The sequence below is a fragment of the Sinocyclocheilus anshuiensis genome, unplaced genomic scaffold, assembly GCF_001515605.1.
Source record: "Sinocyclocheilus anshuiensis isolate Anshui unplaced genomic scaffold, SAMN03320099.WGS_v1.1 scaffold55, whole genome shotgun sequence".
Classification (NCBI taxonomy): domain Eukaryota; kingdom Metazoa; phylum Chordata; class Actinopteri; order Cypriniformes; family Cyprinidae; genus Sinocyclocheilus; species Sinocyclocheilus anshuiensis.
In genome coordinates this window covers 687,740-713,735 of record NW_015549647.1, presented here as the reverse complement: position 1 = coordinate 713,735, position 25,996 = coordinate 687,740, and the positions used below count along the sequence as shown (strand labels likewise).

Genomic DNA, 25,996 nt, shown 5'->3' with positions numbered 1-25,996 from the left:
CACAGGTCCTCGCAAAACCTCTGAAATGCCCTCATGGGCTAACCTTAACGTGTGGATGCATTTGGTGGTTGTGTTTTGTTTGTGTTTGGCCTCACACATGTCTCTTCATGTGTAATGCCAGGTGGTCGGATCGGCTGAAGGCTCTGTGGCAGAGCATACACTCATATGGCTTCTGTCCCGTGTGTTTTCGGAAGTGTCTCGTCAACTCATCCGAACGGGCGAACTTCCACCCGCAACCTTCCCACGTGCAGTGGTACGGCTTTTCACCTGAGGACAACAGAAATAAAAGAAGGTAAAGACATGGGTTGCATTTCTACATAGTCTCAGCCTCTGCATATTCTGTATATTTCACTTTGTTTTCTGAGTTCTGAAATTATGATCTCAACGTTTTCCACTTTTCAGTATTTTTAGTATTTTTTTAACATGATGGTCTGTTATGGAATAATGTACTTCAGAAAACTCTACCTCTAAAAGGCTTATAAAAACAATGAACTGTGATTAGATGGTTTACAAGTGAGTCAGATGGTCTCTTTCTTTCGAAAAGTGCATTCAAACAAGCCTTTGTGCATATGAAATTTGGACACCAAAATGAAGCCGCAATCAGCAACAGGATATGATGTCACACTCTAGGGTTTGCATGTGTCTAAATGGAAGCAAATGAAGAGACAAATCTCTTGCAGTGTTGTTACTGTTAATTAAACTAAAACTATGAAACATTCTTTAGTTAATTGATAAAGCTAAAATAAATAATAAAGCTAAAATAAAATAAAATGAAAAACTTAAAATTAAAATGTTTATAAAAAATGTGAAATTGAAAATGTGAAATATTGCCTTGGCAACTAATTGAAGTACTAAAATTACTAAACTAAAACTGCAATAATAATAAATTAAATCTAAATAGAAATAAAAATGACAAAAGCACGTAACAAAAATAGTCAAACTAAAACAGAAAGAACAAAATAACAGAATTACTAATACTAATCATTAAAACTGAAAATATAAAAATAAAGCCAATTAATAATAACAATAAATATTATAATAGGATTTAATTAATTAATTAAATTATCTTGTGTGACCTTAAGCCTAGTTCACAGTACACGACTTTAAACGTCGGCAGATCGCTGTGCTGTTCAGACTACATGACTTGCTGTCTGTCTTTAAGTCGTTGTGGTGTTCACATTACGCGACACTACGTAAATTATCTGTAACGGGGGGTCACACATTACACGAGCTGACAACAACTCTGTCACCCAACGACTCTATCCCGTCCAAAACCATGCTTTGTCATGAAAACACACGTGAGAAGTTGAACGGGAATGACGCAAAACAACAACTGAAACCGAAGTTGTTTATTTGAAAATGGACGTCGGGAAGAAATTAGTGCTGCAAACTGTTTGCTCGATGATCTGCTTTGAAAAATTTCACTCCATTTCTTGTGTCCAAACTTTTCGTAAAGCCAAGTTGCTGCTGCTGTTTTTCTTCCGCTGACCTCAACCCATGTCTTGCTCTCTCATTGGCTGTAGCTCGTTGCGACACCTGACACCACGTGATTTTGAGTCGGCCGAACGTTCCAGATATTTAGCATGCTAGATATTCATTTGACTCGCCAACTCGTCAGCGAGCCTCTTTAATGCGTCATTGAGTAGTTCACACATAAAGATTACCGAGCACTGATCATTCACAGCCCGAACTTGCAAATTGGGCTTAAAATCCTGTAGTGTGAACTAGGCATTAGTTGTCTTGGCCAGAATTTGATGCAATGCATCATAGTCAAAAATGTGGCTACTGGAAAAATTTTCTACTGGAATTAATTTTTATAGGATTTGTTGTTGCAGATCTGCAGTTAAAGACATGCCATTCGATTACAGAACCGGCTTTTTTAACAAAATGCGCATGACAATCGCATTCGATTAATCGTGCAGCCCTAATTCTATAATATTCAGACCCTAAACATGGACATAAACAGAGAAAGTGTGTTTTCAGATTACCTGTGTGTGTTCGGAGGTGTGCTTTGAGATGAGAGCTCTTGGTGTAAGTCTTATGGCAGCCTGGGTATTCACAACTGTGAACCGTGGCTTTCCTCTTCAACACCCCCCTCCGTATCCGCTTCCCCTCCAGACCTGCAGGTGGCACTGTGGAGTCAGGCACCATGCTCTGTGTGGGCGGATAGTGACTGGCCGGCTCCCTGTGCACGTAGTTCACTTGTGGTTGGTAGAGTCTGGAGTGTGAGTAGTTTTGGATGAAGTTATAGTGATGTTGTGGGGGAAAGACCAGTGCGTCCATGGCGATCCCAGACGTGTGGACAAATTTGGAGTCGGGGAAAGGTATCAAAGGTTCAGACTGAGGATAGTGTTCAAAATCCCATGACTTCAACTTCCCCATGCTGTTTCTCTCATTTTCTCTGTTGATTTCATTAACAATAGGGAAACTACTGAACTGATGGTGGTTTTCTGGTTGTGAGAATGATTTTGCTGTTTGCTGCTGCTCCAAATATCCTCCATTAAAGAGGTCAGGCAATGAGCAACTTAAAGTTGCTTCATGAGGAAGCAGCTCAGCCAGCGAGCTTGTAATGGGCACTTGGTGTCTATCTGATCTTGACTGGTCCCTCGGTCCATTCAGCTCCTGGACCTGGTAAAAATCAGGACTGTGAACCTGGTTTTGCATCGGCGGTCGTTGGGAAGTGTAGTTTTGAGAGTTGGTCCGTTCAGGTGATGTGCCGCCCCAATCAGACAGCAGGAACTCCATATCCCAGCATCCCTCACTGTCATCATGGTGTTCATCTGACAGAAACTGAGAAGGTTTGTAGCTGCCGGTGCTTTGGTGTAAACCCTTGGAGTCCAGATCCAAAAAGCCTTTTTCAAACTTCCAAGCCTTCGGAGTCACCAAATATTTTAAAATTGATATTGACATTTCTTGATTAACCATTTTGAATATTGCAATCAAATATGTTAGTTTCCAAACCACAGCATCTCCCTTCAGTTTTATTCTCTTTTATGGGATTTTTCGGAGAAATGACACTCCTGTTTATTGTGAAACTAGTCAACTGTCATTATGGAAAGTGATTTCATAAGATCAAAGTCATAAGATCAAAATAAACAGTTACAGTTGTAATTACCTTAAAAAACAGTAATTAGTCCAATTTTGTCAAGAGAAAATGTGAGAAAAATATCTGAAACAAACATACCTTCATGTTTTCGGAGACGTTGCAGAAGTTTGAAAACGAAGGCAGAACGGCTTGAGTCACAGCCATCCGTTTGGTGCCCTTTTAGCATTTATTATCAAAATAACTTTCTAATGTCCCCAAAAGAGGCATGTATATGCGTCTTCTTGTCCCAAAAGAGTCTTAGATGCACAATAGACAAAAGGCAGGGACCCAGAAATTAGTGTTAAATTCAGAAGATATTTAAAAAAAAAAAAAAAGTTTACAGTGGCATTAATGCTGGTTACCCTTTCCCTCTCTTTCTTCCCCCCTCTCTTTCTCCCTCTCTTTTTCTCTCTATCAGTGATAAACTTATGTTTAAGACCCCTGACAGTTGTGATTGTGGGTGGAGTTTAAAGTTGAGTCAAAAAATTTTGAAAGTGCATTTGAGTCATTGCAATTCAAAAAGTTATACTCAACCAAATTAACAGCAGCAATGTGGATAAACATAATAATTGGAATTCCGGTGCCAAAACACATTACTTATCATATCACCTATTTCATTCTGCTGAACCAATACGTAAATAAAAGTTCATCTAAACATATTCCCCATATGACTGTTCACTCTAATATTTATTTATGAGGGCCTTTTAAATCTAAAATGAGAGAGAATTACTTAATAATATATTAATAATATAATCTAATTAAATAATATATATTTATTAAAAGTAAATTCAGTTGTTAATAATAAATTATACATGCAGTAGTTTAATCAGCCAATAAAGGTCAACATAAACTAAAATTTGAATTAAATTTGTTTAAAATAATATTTAAAAATAATATTAATTAATTAATGTTGAAATTAAAAAAAATTATATATTATTGAAATATAATTAATGCTTTAAATGTATAAAGTACTATGAACGATTATATGTGATGATATTGAAAGCTAAGATGTGTGGAACCTTGTTTGCAAAGAGTATCAAGGGTGTTAAGTGAGCTGAAGTGGAATGTACAGTGTCTACATTTACACTTAGAGCTGTAAATTCATGCAATACATCTCTCGTGAAACACTTAAACTGTGAGTGTGCGATTCTCAGAAGGCCGGTGTTCAGTAGGTGATTATGTGCTGGAAAGCAGTTATCAGTGTGGTTAGGGTGATGAGAGGCCTCCTGTCCTTTATGAGATAATAGAGCTCTGGGTCCCTCTGATGCCTCTTTCCCCACAGATAACAGCACATACACACATTTACACCGTCAAACCTCGCTACTGAGTTGCCTTTGTTAAAAGCCACTGCACTGACTGATTTGAATGAGAACACATCATTTTCCTATGCATTTTTACAGTGCATGCGTGGATCCGTGAGAACAAAATACACAATCAGACAGGGTAAGGTCACTCAAATGAAGTGGCTAAATAAACACTAGCAGATCTGCAATGTCAGGATCTCTTGAAATCTAAATGTAACTTAATGGTTATACCTGAAAACAGGGCTGAAAGTGGAAAGTCAGCCTTTAGTCATTATGAGTCATACAGAGCTTATTTTACTATGATTATTTGCTAAGACTTTTCATTAGACAAAATTTTTATTTATAGTATTTTTTTGCATTATATATTATACATTTTTCTTCTTTTTATTTCTGTGTACTCTTTTTGTATATTCTTATTGTCTATTAATTTTGGGTGCCATGGGTGCAGCAGGCGTAATGATATTACACAGCGCCTGAAAATAGGCTAACTTCCGACCAACATAACCAATGTGACCACCTGCTTGCACAGGAAGCGTGCCTTCCGTAGGAAGTTACCTAGCTGGGGACTATTTTCAGGCGCTGTGTAATATCATTGGTATTTGATTGGTATTTATACCATGGTACGGCAGCAAAGTTCCTTGATTATTACGCCGGAATGAGAGTATAGTTCCTAGCCATATCGGCCTAGAAAATCGAGCCTAATCCATTACTCCATATTTACTCTCATATTTACTCCATTACTCTTTAAAGGTGGCATCTCATAAAGTTGGTTGAGAGAATGCCTAGTTGTTTGCACTGCTGTGATCTGTGCAAGAGTGTCTCTCTCTCGCTCTGATCCTTAGCTGACGTCATGCCGAAGACGTCTTCATAGCTCATATGCTGCTGTGGGTGCCAACGGACTTCTGACATCTTTCACAACTTGTCTCCATGCTGAACGATTGGGGGAATAGGTTCTTGGTATTCGTGAGGGTGAGACAACGATTCTTGAGGCTGTCTTCAACTTACTTCACCCAGGTCTTCTTCGGCGTATAGCAGTATACCTTCCATGTTGGTGGCTGTTGGCGCCAGAGTAGTTTGAACGGCAGTCGGGCACTGTCCATTTGGCACACGTGTCCGAACCACCGCAGGCATCTCTTCTTTATCACCTCTTCGATCATTGATTGATTGTGGACTGGTTGCCACATTCCCGACAAATAGTTTCATTCCGAAGTCAGTCGAGCCAAGATACGCCCAAGATTTACCTGAGGCATCGCATTTGAAAGACCTTGAGTTTGTTGATTTCCATTTCAGAAAGGTCCAAGTCTGATCTGTAGAATAGAATTGGAATGATCAGGGTACAGAATCTTGGCATCTTGGTTGCGATCATGATGCTGGCCTTCTTCCATTAGCACCATTTGAGCAATGCAAACACTGCTGTTGCTTAGCAATGTCGTAAAAGGTGCCGGCCAATATGGAGTTGTCGTCTGCAAACGGCAGATTGGTTGCGTATCCGTATGATTGAGTCAATCACTGCATTGAACAAGATCAGAGAGGCAACATCGCCTTGGCGAGCCTCAGTTTGGATGGAGAACTCTTCAGACGTTTCGTTTCTGATTCTGACACAGCTTGTAGAGCCATTGTATGAGTGTTGGAGAAGGCAGACAATTTTCAGCGGCACATGTTCGACCTCCTGTCCAGAGGGATGGCCAGTGAATGCAATCAAACGCCGATTTGAAGTTGATGAATACAACCACCAGTCGCTTCGCGTATCGGATCTGCTCTTCTATCAACTGATGGAAGGCGAGGATCTGGTCACAGCAGCCACAATGTGGACGAAACCCGGCTTGCTCTTCTTGGCTCGTCTGCTCCCAATGCTTTTGTAGGCAGGTTTGGATGATCTTCATGAATACTTTATCAATGATGGAGAGCAGGCTGATCCCTCGATAGTTCTTGCAATCTTGACTGTCACCCTTCTTGAAGATAGGAATGATCATAGCCTTTTTCCAGGCTGAATGAATGCACTCAGATTCATGATTCAGTAGACTTTCACTCCTGGACAAGATATAGAGACTTGTCCGAGATCCAAGGTTTTGTTCTTCGGCGAGCAGGTGGACAGAGCGGAGTCTACAATATCCAGATTCGCAAGCGGCACAAATTTGTTTGGAAAGGCGATTTGGAATTGGACTTTGATTTCGGGATTGCTCAAGCATGCCCAGTTTGGTTTGGGAGGTGATGGCACCTTTTTCATGGCCTGTTGCAGTCGTATTTAAAGCTTAACACAGACGAGGTAGTGGTCTGAGCCGCAATTAGGTCCCCTCATTGAGCGCACATCTTTGAGTGACGATTGGAAGCGGCGATTGATCAAGAAGTAGTTGAGGATGGGCGAGTCATCGCCCGCTGGGTTCCTTCACGTGAGTTGATGCCTACGGGGGTAGGCATCAACATCAACAAAGTTGTTGGTCAAGGCGAATGATAAAAGGCGCAATCCTTTGTCATTGATTTCGCAGATACCGAACTTGCCCACTGTCTCTTCCCAGCCGTCACGGTTGGTGCTGTTGAAGTCACCCGCTAGGGTAGTCAACTTGGTACTCAGGACCAAGTCCAGTATGCATTGCAATTGGTCATAGAAGTTGTCTTTGACCTCATCTGGGCTTGTTTTGGTTGGGGCGTAAATGGCTAGAAGGTGCGCTTGGATGGTGCCGAGGACGGTTAGTACAGCCATGCGGTTTGATATAGGTTGGAAGGCCAATTCACTCCTTGTTGCCCAGTTGTCCACCATAAAGCCGACTCCCACCTCTCTTTTCTCCCTGCCAGAGCAGAACAGCATCATTTTTTCATTTGAACTGGGTTCGTGAACTGTTGTTGTTCTGGATCCGGTAAGTCGAAGTTTGTATAACGCCACAATCGAGATCTTGCACGTCAGCAGCTCTTTGGCGATGATCTCCTTTTGACCAACGTGGTGGCCGGTCCGAACTTTCCAAGCTGTGAGGCGAATTTCTGTTTTTCGGTGTAATGATCTTTTTCTGATTCTTCCTCCTCAGTTTTGGCCATTAAACCACTTCCCACCAGCACCCTGGGGCCCCAGTGCCTTTGCATGGGCTCCACCGTATGCGGTAGCATTGTTGGCGTTTGCGATTTGCCTCAGGTCCATCGGTTTCTTGCCTAGTTTCCCTGGTCACCCAGTTCTGGTCATCTCGGCGGGATGACCACCCTCCTTGCTCAGGCCTGGTAAGGCCCTCGCGACCAGGACATCGGAGCTGCAAAAGTGGCTACTTTGCAGAAGCTAATATATAAGAGTTTTGATTTGTATAACATTTTTTGGTCCCAACAAAATCCCCATTTTTCCATTTGTGTTACTTCTTGTTTGTTGACGACTTTACTCTCATTTTAAAATGAGGAATATAGAAATAACAAAGAATACGTGGATGTGTCCAATCTGGTACTTAACTAATTGTATTTTTACATGCAGCAGAAAGATTTAGAAATTTCCCACAGCATTCTCATAAAATGTTTGTTCCCTAAAGTAGTTTCAGGATATCGCATAGAATGTGCCCAGTATGTATTTATATAGTAAACAGAAAGCAGGGGGTGTTGTGATCATTTAACCACAAGACTGAAAAAAATGACTTTATTTTTTAATTGTTTTTTGTGTAGAGTGATCAGATTATTGCCATGATGCTTGTTGCTTGTGGATTATGAAAGCTTCATATGAAATGTTAGAAGTGACAAATAGACTGAATTTCCAGGTATTCTTTTATGATGGGCTACACAGGTCCAAATTACTTAGGCTTTGGGTCAAAGGTCATTTTTTAAGGTGGTTTCTCCTAAAAACAATTCACATTATGGAAATCAAATAAGTATCAGTTCAACAATTTGAATCAGCTCAATTATTATGAAAAAAGGGACAATGCACAGGACAAGAAATAGAAATGGCAATAATTGTTTTTCCTGTCCGTGTGACACTGACAAAACAATCAAATGACTACAGTTCCTCCCATCTGCAGTAAACATGATGTTAGATTTAAAATGCAGTTCCTGCATTACTATCTTAACCACATGTTCAGGGTTGAGAGGAACAAAAAAATAAATCATATTGGTCCATATGGACCACTAATCTGGATATCGGGAAGGATTGGTCATACTCAGTGGCTTTGTGGCTAACGGTCCTGCTTAACACACCAGTTCTGTTTTTTGGGTAAGAGATGAAGCATGAACACAAAGAATTATCAGTGGACAAATTTAAGGTTGTTTGGAAGTAGAGGACACACAGATGAGTGTGTTTTGCACATGAGTACATCAATTTCCTGTCATTGTCATATGCGGTTTTAGCTCACATGGGCCACTCGTGGGAGTGTCTTTCTGCCTTTCTTCTTTGATGTAATGGAAGGATGTGGTTTTCTTAAACATATGAAACATGTTCGTTGGTGCTTTTAATGTGTGGATGAGGAAGTTTGCGCAAGTGAATGGGAAGGGAGGTTCAGCTATTGGTGATTTTATGCATCTGTCTTACCACTGACTCCGCAAGCCATAAAGGCAATTTCTCATAAAAAATATATACACCGACTTTTTGAAGCTCTAATAGCTGTCAAGAAACTGGAATATTTGGACTTCAGCACTGGAAGAATGTTATTTTGTGGGTATTTCCTCACATCTTTGATAATCCTCAAGCCGCATTTTAGTGGTAAGTGTGTAATTTTCCACATTTATATTTCTATATGATCACAATATCTGTCCCACTATAATGTAAATCATGCAGCAAATCACAAAATGTTCTTTTTATTGTATAAAAACAGTGTCTATTGTATAAAATAGTGTTTATTGTATAAAAACAGTATCTAAATATGTGTCTTCAGAGTTTCATTTTAATATTAAGTTGTTTTTGGACCATTATGGTTGAAATCCCTGTTCTCAATAGATATATTCACTTGAACATATATTTTTTTATTTAAAGACCCACTTTAGACCAGCGTGAACTTCCATGCTGGCCAAGGTTTGGAACAGCTGGATGACCAGATTGACCAGGCATAATTGAGCACTTGAGTTCATTTGTAACTTTGACTAATATATTCACTTTCCTTGATGTTTCAGCTGCTGAATACTCTGCCCCACTGGCTCCTACACTGACCCAGACAGCCATCAGAGGCTCATCTGTGGAGTTGTTGTGTCAGGCTCCAGAAGGTTATGGTGGACTTGTATTTAAACTTTTCAAAATGCGCCAGCTGATAGATAAGGTTGAGCATTCAACCGAACAGCAAAGGGCTCTCTTTATTATTAGGGGAAAAGATACAGAAAAAGAGAATCTGTATTGCTGTATGTATGACAGCAGCATGATCAGTTCCTATATGCAGCCAGAGCAGAAAGGTGAGTGTTTCTTTTATATTATATTGTTATATACACACACACACACACACACACACACACTGGTTTCCATGTTTTATGGGGATATTCCATAAATATAATGGTTTTTATACTGTACAAACTGTATTTTCTATCCCCTTTCCCTAAACCTACTCCTTCACACAAAAAAAAAAAAAAGATTTTCAAAAAAATTTAAAAAAATGACCAAATGTTATGGGGACATTTGGTCCCCATAACAGAGAATTCCAGGTACACACACACACATATATTTTTTTCTTTCCTTTATTTCAGTGATCCTGCATGAATACTGCATGAACCTCTGTTAGCTGAGGCACAGGTTTAAGTAGTTTGCAGCTGTAGGTTTTGAGGTCACAGTAGTATGACGGTTAAAGAAACCGCTCTATCTACAGTTGAAAGTTCGTAACCACTAAACCAAACTACTCCACCCAGCAGTGCTTTACATCTTTAGTGTTGTATATGTTAGTATTTCTGTCTCTTATCTTTGTTTTTTCACACATATATTCTAAAATCACTAAATGCTCATAAGTTTCTTTCTTTCTTCTTGCCGTAGTCTCAGTTGGTCCCCCTCCATCCCCTCACTTGATGGTCGAGCCCTCTAGTGGGCATGTTAGTCCTGGTGAAACACTGTCATTCCACTGTCAGGCTCCACCTGACCGTCAGAAACAGTCTCCTGAGGCTTTTCTCTTGCTCCGGAGAGCCAAAGGAACCCCGGGCTCCATGGTCGCTCCAGCCCAGCTGGTGTCTGAGTCCCATGATGCTCACTTCAGTGTGAAGACAAATGGACGAGAGGACGGTGGAGAGTATGTCTGCCTCTACCAACTCAAATCACAGAAGACGGGACAGGTGAACTCCACAGCCAGTCAGCCGGTACACATTACTGTCATAGGTGAGGAGACATCTGTCGGACTGATGTTCATGCTATTCTTATTACATTTTGTGTCCGTATTGCATGCTTTTTTTTTTTTAAATATCCTGGATTTTATACTAAGGCAAGCGTCACTATTACTACTGATCAAACAAATGATCTTTTCCAAAAGCCTATTTATATCCTTCAAGGATAAAGCAGTCACAAAATTCACTGCAGAATACCCATCCATGGCCAGCTTACCTACTTCCAAACACTATAGTATTCATAAAACAGTAGGCGTAAAATACCCGGATGACCTTCTATCCTGCTAATACCATAATATATCAGACCATCATGACAATTCCAACATGGATTACATATCATGTCTGAATTGTATTCATGTTTACACACATACATACTTATTGAACATACTTATAGCTTTCAAGATCTATCGAATGTAGCACATACTCTGGCAGTACATGAATTCAACCGCAGCTAGTGAACAAATTATTGTCAAGATAGAGGACAAAGAGAAGAAAAGTAATTTTGATTAGATATTTTATTCAACACTGAAAAGTATAGATACAAATAGTAAAAAAAAAAAATATATATATATATATATATATAACCCATTATTTGTTTGTGATATGTATTTTTACGCTTGTTAGCGAGTTGTTAGCTTGGCAACATGCTGCCATTGTTCTGTGAATTTTGGTGAACAAAATCCAGTCATTTAAATAAAAAAACACATGATTTTGCATAAGAGTGTAAGATTTTCCTGCAAAGATTTCCCGACTGGTTCAAGTTAGTTATGTTGCAAATTTTAGCTGAAATTCACAGAGTTTACCAACCAAAAGCTGCTTGATTTAAAAGTGACTTCTGTGTGAGCTATGCTTCTTACATCACAACCCTATTGACAATAAATAGACAATAGACTTTTTGCCCATTAAATTTCACAGAAATTTCACTAATAGGACCATACCTTTATGAAGTTCCATGATTTGTGTTGCTGCCTACAAGTACGGCCACATTTTCACAAGTGAAATCCAGTCATTCCAATAGGAATCCGCTTGAACAGAAGTTTCACAATGGATAATGGACCTTTTTTTATGTGACAGCACCTTAAAGGAATATTTCACCCAAAAATTAATATTTTGTCATCATTCATTCACCCTCATGTTCCAAACCTGTATGCATTTCTTTCTTCTGTTGAACACAAAAGAAGACATTTTGAAGAATTTTAAACAACTTGAGGATGAGTAAATGATGACAGAATGTTCATTGTTGGGTGCACTATTCCTTTATGGAGGCATCTGCCTATGCATACAGTAAGCAACAAGGCATCTCACTTTGATGTGCACATTTGTGCTATTAAGCAAATGTTCTCATGTCTCTATGTCTGTGTGTGTTTCCTCTTACAGAGCTCCCAGTCCCCACTCTGTCCTTGTCCCGACACAAGGGTGAAGTTCTGGAGTGTGTTGGGTCACCCTCATATCCGCAAGGCTACTTCAGTTTATTTCGTGTCGGTGTCCTGTCACCTGAGGCGACCCATCAGGCTTCCCTGACCCAATACAGTGCTAGATTTCCCATACCCATCCGTTATGAACATGGTGCACAGTATCAGTGTCAGTACAGCGTGTCATTGGGCAACTCCAAGGCGTACTCTAAAATGAGCTCACCAGTAACTATCCCATGCATTACAGGTACTGAATATATTATACTAAATGTGATATGATATCTCATGATGTTACATAAATAAGATCTTAAAATCTGATTTATTGCATCATTTTTCAGGATATCATGAATGCACATCGAGCTCTACAGGTAATATTTAATTCTTGCTATGTATATGTACGGTATCTTTGTAGCTATCTCAGTAATGCAGCAAATCAAATATGCCCAAGTTGGTATCTAAAACACTCTCCTTTGTTTTCATACATGTCTATGGAAAGGCAACACAGACCTGGCTCTGATTGTTGGCTCTGTGTCTGCGGGTGTTCTGTTCCTCATGGTGGTGGCAATCCTGGGCTTTGCCATACACAGACATCGTGAGTATTAGATATCTAATCTCTTATTTTAGTTGCTCATAAGTTTACATTGGTTAAGTCTAGTCTCTGATGAACTATAATACTCTGTGGTGATTATCTTCTCAATCCATTTAATTAAATACTGGAACAATACAAAGTGAAAACACCCATTGTTTGTTCTTCATTCATGCATGTAATCATTAATATAAATTGATTTGTAATCTCTACCCATTTATTTGCAGTCAAAAACATGTCAGAGAGAAGGAGACAAAGGTGAGACACAATACTGGAGAGCGTACCTGATATTTGATTAAAATTGCATTTACATTTATTCATTGGGCAGACATTTTTATTTCAAGCAACTTGCAGTTCACTAAGAGTGTACTTTATTACATCACTATCTGTGAACTATTTGAGTTACAGGAATAAAGATTATCTAAATAATTTAAGTATACACTAATGTTCAATTTTTTCTTAAAACACCGCAATACTAAAAGAATTAGCAATTAACATGAAAATATTAAATGATTAAAAATTATTAAATATTAAAATGATTTCTGAAGGATCACGTGACACTGAAGACTGGAGTAATGGCATCACAGCAATAAATTACATTGTAAATTACTGTATATTAAAACAAAAGCTATTTTAAATTACAATAATATTTCACAATATTACAGCTTTTACTGTATTTTAAAATTAAGTAAATGCAGACTTGTTGAACATGAGACTTCTTTCAAAAACATAAAAAAACTTACCGACCTCAAACTTTTGAACAGTATTGTATATTTCTATAGTTATTTAAATAATTTTTGTAAATATTTATATATAGGTATTTAAAGCACTGATTATGTGATTACAGTATATATTATATTAGATCGTTATATTAATATTTAATTAATGTATATAATTATTTAAATAATTTTAATCATAGTACACTGTTAATATGAGTGCTATGAATGCTACCAAAATATTAAAAAAATATAATAAAACTCTTTCCACAGAGATCAAGAAAAATTCTGGCAAAATGTGCACTCCAGAGATCATATTGTTGGTAAGTCACTGTGACAATCTCTTCAGAGCTAGTAATTCACCATCCAATCGCTACATAAATCTCCCATCATTATATCATAAGCATCACAGATATCTGATTTTGTCTTGACGTTTATTGATTTTTCTCTCACCATGATTTATTTTTTCATCAGATCTTACTCTGCAGCGTGTTGACATTGGAACTGAGGTAATGATGCACCATTTCAAACCTTCTCTTGTGATTCCCTTTACAAAAGGCCCAACTAGTATCTCATATCTCGTTCCAAGTACTAAGGTTACCAGTGTGCTGATTTGTTTAGACAAGAATGAGAGAGGAAGAATAAGATCACAGAATAAGATCTCTTTACATCACGCAGTGTTTGCCAACATCCTCCTGTTGCATTATGTCCGCTGTGAGAAACACTAACTTATCACATCTCTTGCATGTTTTTAATATGCACGTGTTTCCAATCTACAGGAAAATGGACAAATGCTTAGAGGAAGACCCTCATTTTCAGAGCCCATCTACGATTATCCCATGGCAACCTTTAAGAATGCCTCAGTTTGCTGATGTCTATCTATCTATCTATCTATCTGTCAATCTATCTATCTATCTATCTATCCATGGACCGGATGCTACATTTTGTGCTACATTTTGTGTTTGACATTCTGTATATTGTCATGTTTATTTAAAAGCCGAAACATTTTATATATTTGTAAAGTAATGAATAAGTAAACAATCTGCTGTAGTTCATAGTATTTTTCACTGAGATATTAATTTTTCTGTCAGCAGGGGGCTCTGGACATCTAGATATAACATGAGATTGACATTTCAGTGAAGCACTGGCAGTTTTGAGTGTTGGGCATTAAATCTTTGCAAATCGTTTTATAGATTTAATCACCTAAAGCTGAAAATTGAAAGCTTTCATTTGCGTTTATTTTTTATTCTTTTTCAAGCAGATGCTTACTAATATCGTACATCTTACTTGTGTCACTTAGTTCAAGTGGTGCTTAAGAACTTCTTTCAGTTCCTCTTTGCTTATCATGAACATTTCAAAGGAAATTAATTTGACAGTCATGCCAGAACTACATTCCAGTGAGAAAATCTATTATTTAATACTAGTTTTTTTAAAGACTTTATTTTTGTTCCCATCTATGTCTTCACATAGCCTAAAACTATGTGAAGTCTCATGATAACTTTTTGATTATCAAACAATATACCATTTATAGCTCTCTTACAGTCTGAGATAATCAACCATAATGGCATATTGTTCTCTGCTTTGTCCTCTGAAGCACCTTAAAGTAGTTCACCTAAAAATGACATTTCTGTCATCATTTCCTCACCCTCCACTTGTTCCAAACCTGTGTGACTTTCTTTCTTCTGTTGAGCACAAAAGAAGATATTTTGAAGAATGTTGGTAACCAAACAGCTGATGGTAGCCATTGACTTCCAAAGTATGGGGAAAAAAATACTATGGAAGTCAGTGGCTACTGTCAACTGTCTCGTACAGATTTGAGGGTGAGTAAATGATGACGGTATTTTTTTATTTTTGAGTGAATGATCCCTTTAACCCTGTATTTACACAGAAACACTTAGATCTGGCTGGAACAAAACAATGTTCAGTCACCAGACTTCTGTAAAACAAATACAGATTATATATTTAGCCAGAAACTACCCTTGCGTCACTAATCATATTGTTTTGTTTTCCTAAGAATACAAAGAATAGTATTGTTTATTGGTCTTAAAGGTCATTTGGATTAGGCTCATTGAAATCTGAAAGCAATGGGCAGCTTTTCTCTAGTGGTATCGATGAGCTGCTGCCATATTTGAAATGAGAATTCCCATGCATCCTTGGCTAATTGCGCTCAGAAAGAGTGAATGAATAATTCACAGGCAACTAGAGGGTCAGTGTGTGTGTGTTGTGATCTCACTCATGACTAATCTCACTCGGGCTCGGACGTTTTCTTTGTACCTTTCCTACAGTACCATCATCACCATGGTGATGAATTTGAATGCCCACTGGTGTGTTGAGTCACGGCAGTCGGGTGTTCATACCTCACAGCTCGGGCTGAGTATGCAGAAGGTTACAATGGACTGTAATGTCATTGAACAAGCAAAGGGCTTTTGCCTGGAAGCTGAATGGAATGCTAGAACATCGCCCTCTTTAATTGTTATTTTGAAAATCAAAGCCAAGCATTACATTCTGGTTATTGTGCCTATTGTGATCTCCGTGATCTAGTTTCAGATTCCAAGGGTCAAATCACAATGAGTCTCATTCAACAATTTGAGTCTTGGAAAATTATTCAGTGCATTCGCAAATAACCAAAAAAGCTGATTAACACATTTTTATTTATTTTAGCATTTTTATATATGTATCAATGAAGCCATTTCCCAGTATAATTTAGCTTTTCTAACGAGTAAGGAAATATCTATCAAAGAATGTTTATTTAAATATAATTATTGTACAATCTTACAGTATTCCAGCTTTTAGACTGTTTTGTTACTGAGATAAGCAGCTATGTTTATTGATTATAAATAACTGTATAACTGTAAATCAGAAAATTACATTGAGAATTACATAATTATTACATTGAAATCATTTGAGCCCATATAATGCCAATAAACACTGGCCGACCATTATAACAACAGTTTGGCTCATGTGTTATTTATAAGGTGTGTGTTGTAGAATATCATATAGCTTGCAGTGGCTTTTTGAGGCAAATGATGCTCTTTATCTACCCATAATGGCACGTGTTACTTAAACTGGGAAACTGATCATTTGTTCATATGCTTTATTTTAGGCCGGTGCACTCATGGTTGACTGGGCTTCATATTGTACATCAGGATGTTGTAGTTGTGTTTCAGTCCCAGTCGTTCACAATCCCTGACTCCCAGCGCTCGAGTAATGGATTTCTCTGCCTTGGGATCGTTACTGTTGTCTGTATTGATCAGAACATTAAAATGAGAACATTAGTAAGTGAATTTGAAATTGAATGCCTTTAGCAAACATAGCATACACTCTCCAAAAACAGGTACAAAATTGTCACTGGCGCGGTACCTTTTCAAAAGGTAGAAATATGTACCAATTATATGTACACTAATATATATATATATATAAATATAAAATATAATGTATAATATAAATGTATATACATGTAAATATTTTCAAAATATACTCTGAATGTGTGTGTATATATACACATAATAAATGCAATACACATACATATATTATGTAAACAAAAACTTTTATTTTGGATGCAATTAATCGCGATTAATCGTTTGACAGCACTAGTTTTAAAAGTATATTAAAGCAGCACTATGTAACTTTTTCTGTGTTCAGAACTTGCAAAATGTATATAATGAGCGAGTACATCATGAATTCATCTTCCAAACCGCGTTTTTTGTCTTATTCCGAATCACTACGGTACACTTATAAGTACTTATATTTGGACTATTGTTGCCTGGTCGGGTCGTCACTGCTGCGGAGTAACACATACCTGCGTGAATCGCCATAGACATAAACTTAGAGTTGCTCCGGTTGGAATGTTCTTCCGCGGGATGTGTGCAGTTCTGTTTATTAACCGCTAGAGCGCCAAAAGTTACATAGTGCTGCTTTAAGGTTCTAAAATATACATTTAGGGTACTTATATGTGTGCAAATACATATCTTTTGAAAGGGTACGGTTTTTGCACTTTTTTATTTTTTTTTCTTATTTGAAAGTGTTGGCTGAAGAAATAATTTAGTCAAAAATGGAAATTCCATCATCATTGACTAAACCATGTGTTGTTTTAAACCCATATTACATTTTTCCTCCATGGAGATATTATGAAGAATGTCTATAATGCTCTTTTACAAACAATATGCCAACCAAATGGTGACCAGCCAGTGTCAAGCTCCAAAAATGACAAAAGGCATCATTAAAGTGGTCTTCTGAAGGCATATTGAGTTGTTCACTGAAAATGGTCTCAAATTTCATTCATATTTGCGTATATTCATATATGGCACATCAAAATGTGTTACACAAGATTTGATGTCAGTGGTGCCATATTGTAACTGGTTCTCACGTGTCACATAAGCGATCATGGCACACCAAATTTGAATATGCACACATTCAAATAAGTACATTTGAGTTAGATTTGAGAAGTGAATACATTTGACTTTTCACTGAACATCAGTGTAAAGGTATCATATAATACAATGCACAAAAAAAATGTTTTTGTCATTTTTGTTGCCCCTGGTCACCATTCACTTGTTCTATGTAAGAGAACAGGGTGAACTTCCTGTCTAACACCTCCTTTTTGTGTTTGACAAATGAAAGTTTTAAAGGTTTGGAACGACATAAGGGTGAAAAAAAATGATGACAGATTTCTCATTTTATGGTGGTGTTCCTTTTTAAATGGATTTTTAAAAAATAAACAGGAGCAGCACATGCAATTTTAACTTCCTCATTTATAAGGTAGGCACTTTTTCTCTAAGAGATTAACTGAGAAAAGCCTCTGTCTTCAGTTAAAGGCAGTGTTCACTTGCCAACACCTATCGGTTTTGATTGTGCTGATTGTGTTGGTTACATTATACTTCCCTGGCTGAGGATATTCAGTGATTCAGTGTTAATAGTGATAATACAGTAATGACCTAATCTTGATTTTTAAGAATGCAGCTAGTATGAACTCTGCTCTGTACTCTCATTATATGAAAGATAAGTCGCTTTTTCAGCAGCGTCACATTTAAGTGTGTGTGGTTGTGTTTGCGCAGGGAGGGTGACTGAAACTTTGATACCCTTTGATTACCTATTGAAAGGTTGAAGAGCTTTGGTATCTGTTCATTGTTCAAGTAAAACCTCAATTCATGGATTACCACATTCAAAATTTGATCCTCAGACCTTTGGGTTTAGCCACAATGCTACCGACACCAGTGTAACTGAGACATAGACATTTAGTCCCAGAAAAGAATATAGAAGATATTCAAACAAAAAGTCTACCTCTGACAGTTGTCTTTGATCTTCATCAGATTGGGGCGGTGGCCATGTAAGGTCCAGTTTTCCAGTGGATTGACGCACTATAAGCAGAAGACAGATGTTTATTTCAGTGAATGCACTGTATAATCCATTAATGAACTGGATGTTCATGACAATATCCATTCATAATGATCATAGAGTGAGAAAACAACAAAGTAGGCACATATTTTTCTTAGTGTTTTTTTATATTTCAATTATTTCTATGTATATTTCAATTTCAAGTATTTAAATGTAAGCATCTATATCAAGATTTAGATGAGAAACACTATAAAGGATAATGAAGACATTAAAAAAAAAAAAAAAAAAAGATTTTTCTTATAAGAAAAATTGAATTAAAATATCACTCCATTATTTACTACTGGAACAGAGCCACAGTTCATACAAGTCACTTCTATTGCATCACAGTAGTATAAAGTTATGACACCAGCAATACTGGTCTATAACTGTTAGCTGCCCTTACAAAAATGTACTATGGTTACTGAAATTAACATAGCTATTGAAGTTATTGTTATTATAGTAAAGCAGTGGTAAAGTAATATTGGCCACCATCAGCCAAGGAAGAATATAAAATGACAGAAGGATTCTGAAAATATCTCACTCTATTAGAAGTAGATACCACACAAATTATGATTTTACAGTAGTAAATTATCTGTACTATGGCATTTTGGCAGAATTTGTTATGCTAATAATTGTAAAGGATTGCTCTTCTGAGTAAACCGAAATGGAGTTTTTCATTAAAAATTAGTCAGACACTCAAGAAAAAGTAGAAATGAAAAAAAGAAACATTAAAAATGACTGCACTCTATAAAAATGTTGGGTTATTTTAACCCCACTTTGGGTCAAATATGGACTAACCCAACTTAAAAATGTTGGGTTAAAAATGTAACCCAACGGTTGGGTTAGTCCATATTTGACCCAAAGTTGGGTTGAAACAACCCAGCATTTTTAGAATGTGGAAAAGTTATTTCACTTCCCCATCAGTTTAGTATGAAATCTATGTGTCATTAATTGTAAGCGTAAATGCTTGGATCATTTCTCTATATGAAGACTAGCAGGCATTTCAGCAGGCTTGTACAGTAGTAAAAGATCATTTCAAGAAGTCTATTTTACCCAGCACTGGGTTGTATTTAACCCAGCATTTTTTAGAGTGTAGTTCATGTATTGGACACACATGTTATATTTCAAAAATGCTTTAACCTACACCTTTCCAGAACACAGTACTCTTATCCATACTATGCTCATGTCAGCACATTTGACTAATACAGAAATGTTAATATCCGGGTTACGTTAGTACTGGTGACAACCCTATATTAGCATTTTGGCTGTTTGTTTGTTCTCTGCCATGGTGAAGCACAAACTACCAGCTTCCAGTCAAATGATAATGTGGTTACATAACATTCTACACACAGAAAAGTGTTAGAATCACACTGTTAAATAATAGCTTACAAGTGTTGAGTTTTGCCAGTGTTGCTGTTATTAAGATTTTCCCGTAGCTGAAGTAGTAGAGTATTGTGCTAGCAACGCCAAGGTCATGGGTTTAATTCCCAAGGAATGAACACATACAGTATATCTTGAATGCAATGTAAATTGCTCTGGATAAAGTTGTCTGTCAAAGGTATAGCCTTCAAATGAATAGTTATTTTTTAGGATTTGTTAGATATGCCATGTGTTCTTTGCATATTTATCCTCTGTTTATAGATCATCTCTATGTAGCATCCTCTCCTGTAGCTAAAACAGTAGCGTGTGCTGCTAGCAATGCAAAGATTATGGGTTTGTTCACAGGAAATGCATGAACTTATAAAATGTATATTTTGAATGCGACAGAATTTGAATGACAAATGCTTCTTTGTATGTGTCCAGTATCTTAAATGGTTGTGCATGATGTTAGCAATGCAGAAGTCATTTGTTTGATTCTCATGTAATGCATGAACTGTATATTGAATGCATAAGTTTCTTTGGGTTTTCATTTACATTTATGCATTTAATATCCAGTGTATATCATCCCTACCTTCAATATGTTCTTTTTCACCTACAAACATGAAAGCACCAATGATCAATGCACCAATGTCGTGATTCTTCAGTTGATTTGAACTGCTCTGTGAACAGAAACCAATTTTCACATGCTGCTTACAATGACTCACCTGACGTAGTGGTGGTTAACGTCTCTGATTGGCGGCCTGCTGGAGTCAAATTTGTCCATTGAGGTGGGGGGATCTCTTGGCTAGAGGTTCCCCTTTCCTCTTTCACTCTAATTTCTGTCCTCAAATCCATTCCTGTTCCACTGCCTTCGTCTGTATACATGGCTGTTCCTCCATAAAGACTGTTTCTCTGTCTCTGTAGTTCTTGTTCCCTCTTCTTAGCCTCCTTAATGTCCAGCTCCACCTGAGACTGCAGACTCATAGAAGAGCGGAGCTTGAAGAAAGGGTTCTCCTTCACTAAACTCAAATCTTCATCTTCAATCCCTTCTAAATTCGGACTTTGTCTTGCTCTGACAGGCTCATCAGAAGAAGCCCTCACACCCGCTGAATTCATCTCTTTCACAGATCCTCCATCTGTCCATGAGGTTGTCTTATAACCTCCGTTTGGTCCTCCCACAGTTGTGGGAATAGCGTTGGACTCTATGATGATTATCTGGCCCTTAATTCCCTCAGATAGACCTGGTCCTCGAGCAGCAGGCGGGTTGCCATTGGTGCCTCCATACTGGGCCGTAGCTGGTGGGGTGGGAGAATTTTGTGAGAATTGCATTAAGCGTTGTTTAACATCAGCAGCAGAATCAACTTCCTGTATTCCAGCGGCAGACTCTGCGGTGGAGTTTGAGGCAGATCTGGTTGCCACTGATTCCTTCGGCTCTTGGAATGACTCAAAAAGCTGCTTTTTTTCTTGAAGCTGTACCTCTGTTCCCTTGTCATAGAACCCAGGTAGTCGGCCCAGTTCAACCAGAACCTTCTCCCTCTCTGTCTCTGCGCTGATTTCCTTCTGCATCTTCTTTCCAGCAAACTGCCGGTCTTTGCCGTGGCTTGGGTTGTGTCTTATCTGGGGGTCCTGGGATAGAATAGGTCTTCTCAATGGAATTTCCACAAACTCATTAGTCCTGTCAGTTGTGTCGCACAGTCCTCGAGAACGCCGTAGACTCTGCTCTCTCTTCATGGTCAAACGGATCTCTCTCTCAATGGGAGTTTCGTTTGGTGGAGATTCAGAGGGCTGAGGAGCTTCATTATCATGGCCCTCCAAGACATCTGTTGTGCTGTTGGGGGAGAAGTCTGCTGATACGCCACTATCGCTCTGGCTGTCATCAAAATGATACACCTGCATTCTGTTTACTTTCCCTTCTCCCAAATGAGGCTTTGTGTTTGACTGGGACTCTGCTCTCTGTCCGTTGTTTTCCCGTTCCTGTCTTTGATCTTTAACCTCCCCCAGCTGCTTTCCTCCGGTCCCACCTGTTTCTGTGAAACACACTGTTTGCTTTCGCTCTTCACCTGTTTCACCACCCTCTCTCTCCTCCCTTTTACTGTTCCTCCTCCCCTGTGGCATTATCAATGGCTCTTTTACTTCGGTAGAGATACAGGCAGAGTTAGCTTGCTCTGGATTGGTTGGCTCACCTGCAACTGTTTCTAGGGGCGGATCAGCACCACACACCTGTTGTACCACCTCATTCTCATTCAGACTGCTTGGGTTGTTTACCTCAAGCTCCCCCTGCTGGATGTTCTCGGCATTAACCACAGGATCAGTTGTGGATTCACTTTGGGTGCTTGATGAATGTTCGGTCTCAGAGAGAAGACATTTTGAAGAGCTCCTGGAATACGTCAGGTTTGATGGTTCATCACGACTGTCCCGTCTCACCCACTGATCCCTGGTGGTGGCAGAGTCCACAGGTTTGCAGTCTATATTTTGCTCTTCACTGTTTTCTGATAGGAACACAATTGAGTCAGAGTCACCATGTGATTCAAGCTCATGTCCCTCTTCATTGGCCACGTTTGGTATTTGTGGTGAACCTTTGTCTACCGGTGTCATGGTAACAGGTTCCTCACCCTCAGTGTCATGCACAGATGTCTGAGCATGTTCCCTGGTTTCAGTGTTTTCCTTCACCTCATCCTGAATCTCAATGGCCTGACACTCATTCCTCTCTGGTTGGATATCTTCTTCCAGTCCTGGCACTTGAGGCCACTCCTGATCACCATTCGGATCATTTTCAACTGTACTGTTCAAGTCTTCCATTGTTGCCTCAATGACTCCATCTGCTGGTGAGGAGATGGGATGATTGTGAGGTTGAGGAGAGAAACTGCTGTCCGGTGTTTTTGTTTTTTCTAACCCACTAATAGCTTCTTTGTCCTTCTTTTTCATGTCTTGCATGGCTGTTTCCCTATCATCAGTGAAGTGGAATTTTCCTTCACTACTGCATTCATCCTGGGATTCAGATTTCTGAGGGCAAGTCACAGAGTCTGTTTCCATTTTGCAGTAGATCTGTATGAAATAAATGGCAAAATGTGTTATACAATAACAGAATGACAAGCCAGAAACTGGCTTCCTTTATTTGATTGAATTGGTATTCAGCAAAGTTGTCTTTTTCTTCCCAGGCATGCCTTACTGATTTTCTCACCCGTTCTTCATTTTTATGGCATAGAGGTGAGACTCATGAAGGCCTTTTCTTTGTAAGGGAAACACTTATAGTTTTTTTTTTTTTGCTGATTTAGTAATCTATAATCAGCTTATGTTTCAATCCCAGCAGCTCTGGAAGGCTAATACTAAATTGAGTTATAGTGTGACTGCATGGAACCTTTTTCACCGTTGCTGTCTGTTGCTGTTGGGTTTTTGTTTCACAATTCTTTGACCTAGATGTCTTAATCAAATTAATTCGGTCATTTATTCTTTAACGCCCATACCTCAGATTAGTGTCTTTTCACATTAAGATAGATCACTTAAAATAGGTCACCTGAAACAATTATTTATAATATTTATTTTCATTTTATTACATTTTTTTCTTTGCATCAGTCTACAGACAAGGCATTTTTTCTGTAACTGTTATCTCGTTTTGCTATAATGTTATTGGCCTGCACATTGATCCATACTGTTTTTTTTTTTTTCATATTGGCACATGTGACTTAGAATGATTAACAAAATTATTAAAGTTAGAAGAATATTAAACAGTGTGCAGGGTCAGGAGTGGAACTTTTTCCACCTTCACAGTCAATGAAGTTTCTTTCTATTCTTTACAAAGTAAAAGTTTAACCAGGTCTTCTGAGAATCATATTTACTTAAATACAAAATCAGATCTCCATGTAAGTCAGGTAATAATTTTTTTTTTTGACAATGAGTTGATCATGATCAATATAATATTTGGACATTGTATTGCATTTTCCACTGGACATAAAGAAACACAAGGACTTAAAGGCATAGCATAATGCTAATTGCATAAGGAGCAGATTAATACAGTTTAATCAGATTATACTGTGGACATGAGTGACAAAACAACATGGAAAGTCTGATTCAGGAATAATACAGCAATAATAGTGAGGTATTCTTAGTGTCCTTATGAATTATAAAACACCCACAAAATATATAATAAAGGTTTTGAATGAATTTCAAAAGGATGGAAAAGATTGTTGTGAAAATGTAAATATTAAGTACGTAAACAAAACCTAGTAGCACAAATCTATTTTTAGCTACAGCATACGGAAAACTGCTGTCAGCATTCATAAATCACAAGACTTTATGAATAGCTGTCACAAAATGTGGATAAGTACGTTTCTTGCACTTAATGTGCTTCTAAGTAAAATTAGTAATGTGGAGGGTGGTAAATTAAATAATCCTGCAATATCCTATTGATGAACCCAAGCTGAAATTCCTGACATTGTAACACATATATACTACTGAATTAAAGAGCGACATCTTTTACATGACCCACTCTTATACATAAAATAAGATGAAAAAGGAAAATAGGCCTACCAGCCGATGAGATGAAGGAAAGGATGGAAGGTCAGCTGAAAGACAGAAAGAACTGAAATCGTCCCCCTGATACACCAAGAAGTTTTGAAATCTGCCCTTTCTTTCCCTGGTTTCCTTCTCTCTTAAACTCTCTCTCAGTACCTCCACCCCCTGCTTAGTAATCAAGGTTAAAACGTGTGCAGTTCATTTCTCTCCTACTTCCACACTGCACTAAAGCTGTTGAGTAAACCACAGCCTAGCATCACTACTCCAAACAGCTCTCAAAGCTCTCATGACTGAAGCCAGGGTTTGAACAGGGGATCTCTTTATGAATAACTTGCAGATTCAACCACAATACTGCAGGATCTACATGTAGCCATACTACTTTTAATAATGTTCAATGTTTACATTAGTGCATTAGATATCATGAACTAACAATGAACAATAATTTTACAGCATTTATTAAGGTTAATGTTCATTTTTACATATAAATTTTGAATACATTTTAATTAACATTAGTTAATGTATTATGCATGAACACGAGTTAACAATGAATGGTAGCATATTTAAGCATAATTACCTTTTTAATTAAACAGATTAATAAATGCTTGTTCATGATACTGAATGCATTAACTCGTGTTGAAAAATTGAAAATATTGTAAAGTGCAATGTAGCAGCATTAAAGTTAAATATTTAAATATAAATATGCAAAAGGTTCAAGCTATTAAATATTCAAACAATCAGCACTGCAACACTGAATATACAATATTCTTTTTAATGTTTCATGATAAAAGGACTGTTGCCATTGTTTTTTACAGGCATTACTATTTGATTCTCTTTTATGCATTTATACATAACTTACAAAAGAATACTGTTTTATCTTTACATTGACAGCATATATATCCTCATTATATACCTCCTCAACTATTTAATGTTTTAATCTATTTTAAGAAAAAAAAACAGCCTTTGATTAAATTTCATCGGTTTAGTTATTAATCCTGCAGCTCTTCCTATGTAAACTTTCTATACAAAATCCGCACTTCTTCTCATTCAGCTCTTTATTTAAACTGTACAAACAGGCACTCAGTTAAGACACTGAGAATTACATCAAACTTTCAATTAAAAAAAAATTGTTCATGAATTCAACTGAAAACTTTGAATATTGATTATTGGTATGAAACTTGAATCGCTGTCACACACAATTTAAACAGAGTTAATGAAAGACAACAGGAGCAGTCCTTATAGAAATGTCAGTTGGAGAATGAACCTAAAATTGCTAATATTGATAAAGCGGTTTATGCCATTTACTGGTCAAAAGTATATCAAGCATTGTTCATAAGGTCACATTAAAGGGATAGTTCACCAAAAATAAATTTAATTCTGTCATTTACTCACCCCATTTTGCT

At 37.7% G+C, this 25,996-nt stretch overlaps 2 protein-coding genes across 2 annotated transcripts in view; one reads left to right on the top strand and one right to left on the bottom strand.

The window, feature by feature from the left end:
* The window catches only part of LOC107659969 (uncharacterized), a 49,326-nt gene extending 34,962 nt beyond the window's left edge, over positions 1 to 14,364 (top strand). The window contains exons 2-11 of the mRNA XM_016449103.1: positions 122 to 292; positions 9,457 to 9,729; positions 10,298 to 10,633; positions 12,016 to 12,297; positions 12,389 to 12,418; positions 12,547 to 12,642; positions 12,864 to 12,894; positions 13,626 to 13,675; positions 13,827 to 13,861; positions 14,132 to 14,364. Of these exons, the coding sequence (XP_016304589.1) occupies positions 166 to 292; positions 9,457 to 9,729; positions 10,298 to 10,633; positions 12,016 to 12,297; positions 12,389 to 12,418; positions 12,547 to 12,642; positions 12,864 to 12,894; positions 13,626 to 13,675; positions 13,827 to 13,861; positions 14,132 to 14,224 (1,353 nt within the window). The 5' untranslated portion in view covers positions 122 to 165 and the 3' untranslated portion in view covers positions 14,225 to 14,364. The remainder of the gene's footprint in view (positions 1 to 121; positions 293 to 9,456; positions 9,730 to 10,297; positions 10,634 to 12,015; positions 12,298 to 12,388; positions 12,419 to 12,546; positions 12,643 to 12,863; positions 12,895 to 13,625; positions 13,676 to 13,826; positions 13,862 to 14,131) is intronic.
* An 862-nt stretch (positions 14,365 to 15,226) lies between these two features.
* LOC107659967 (mitotic interactor and substrate of PLK1-like) lies at positions 15,227 to 24,862 on the bottom strand. The gene is made up of 4 exons (XM_016449100.1): positions 24,612 to 24,862; positions 20,810 to 23,129; positions 18,633 to 18,709; positions 15,227 to 16,593 (listed from the first exon to the last, which is right to left on the bottom strand). The coding sequence occupies exons 2-4, from the start codon at positions 23,115 to 23,117 to the stop codon at positions 16,516 to 16,518; spliced, it is 2,463 nt and encodes an 820-aa protein (XP_016304586.1). The 5' UTR covers positions 23,118 to 23,129; positions 24,612 to 24,862; the 3' UTR covers positions 15,227 to 16,515.
* Between the last annotated feature and the right edge of the window lie 1,134 nt (positions 24,863 to 25,996).

Coding starts and splice junctions, on each gene's coding strand:
- LOC107659967 (XM_016449100.1), bottom strand. CDS start 23,117: ATGGAAACAGACTCTGTGACTTGCCCTCAGAAATCTGAATCCCAGGAT. Junction 18,710..20,809: donor GTTAACCACCACTACGTCAG/GTGAGTCATTGT, acceptor TTCTGCTTATAG/TGCGTCAATCCACTGGAAAA. Junction 16,594..18,632: donor ATCAAAGACAACTGTCAGAG/GTAGACTTTTTG, acceptor TGATCAATACAG/ACAACAGTAACGATCCCAAG.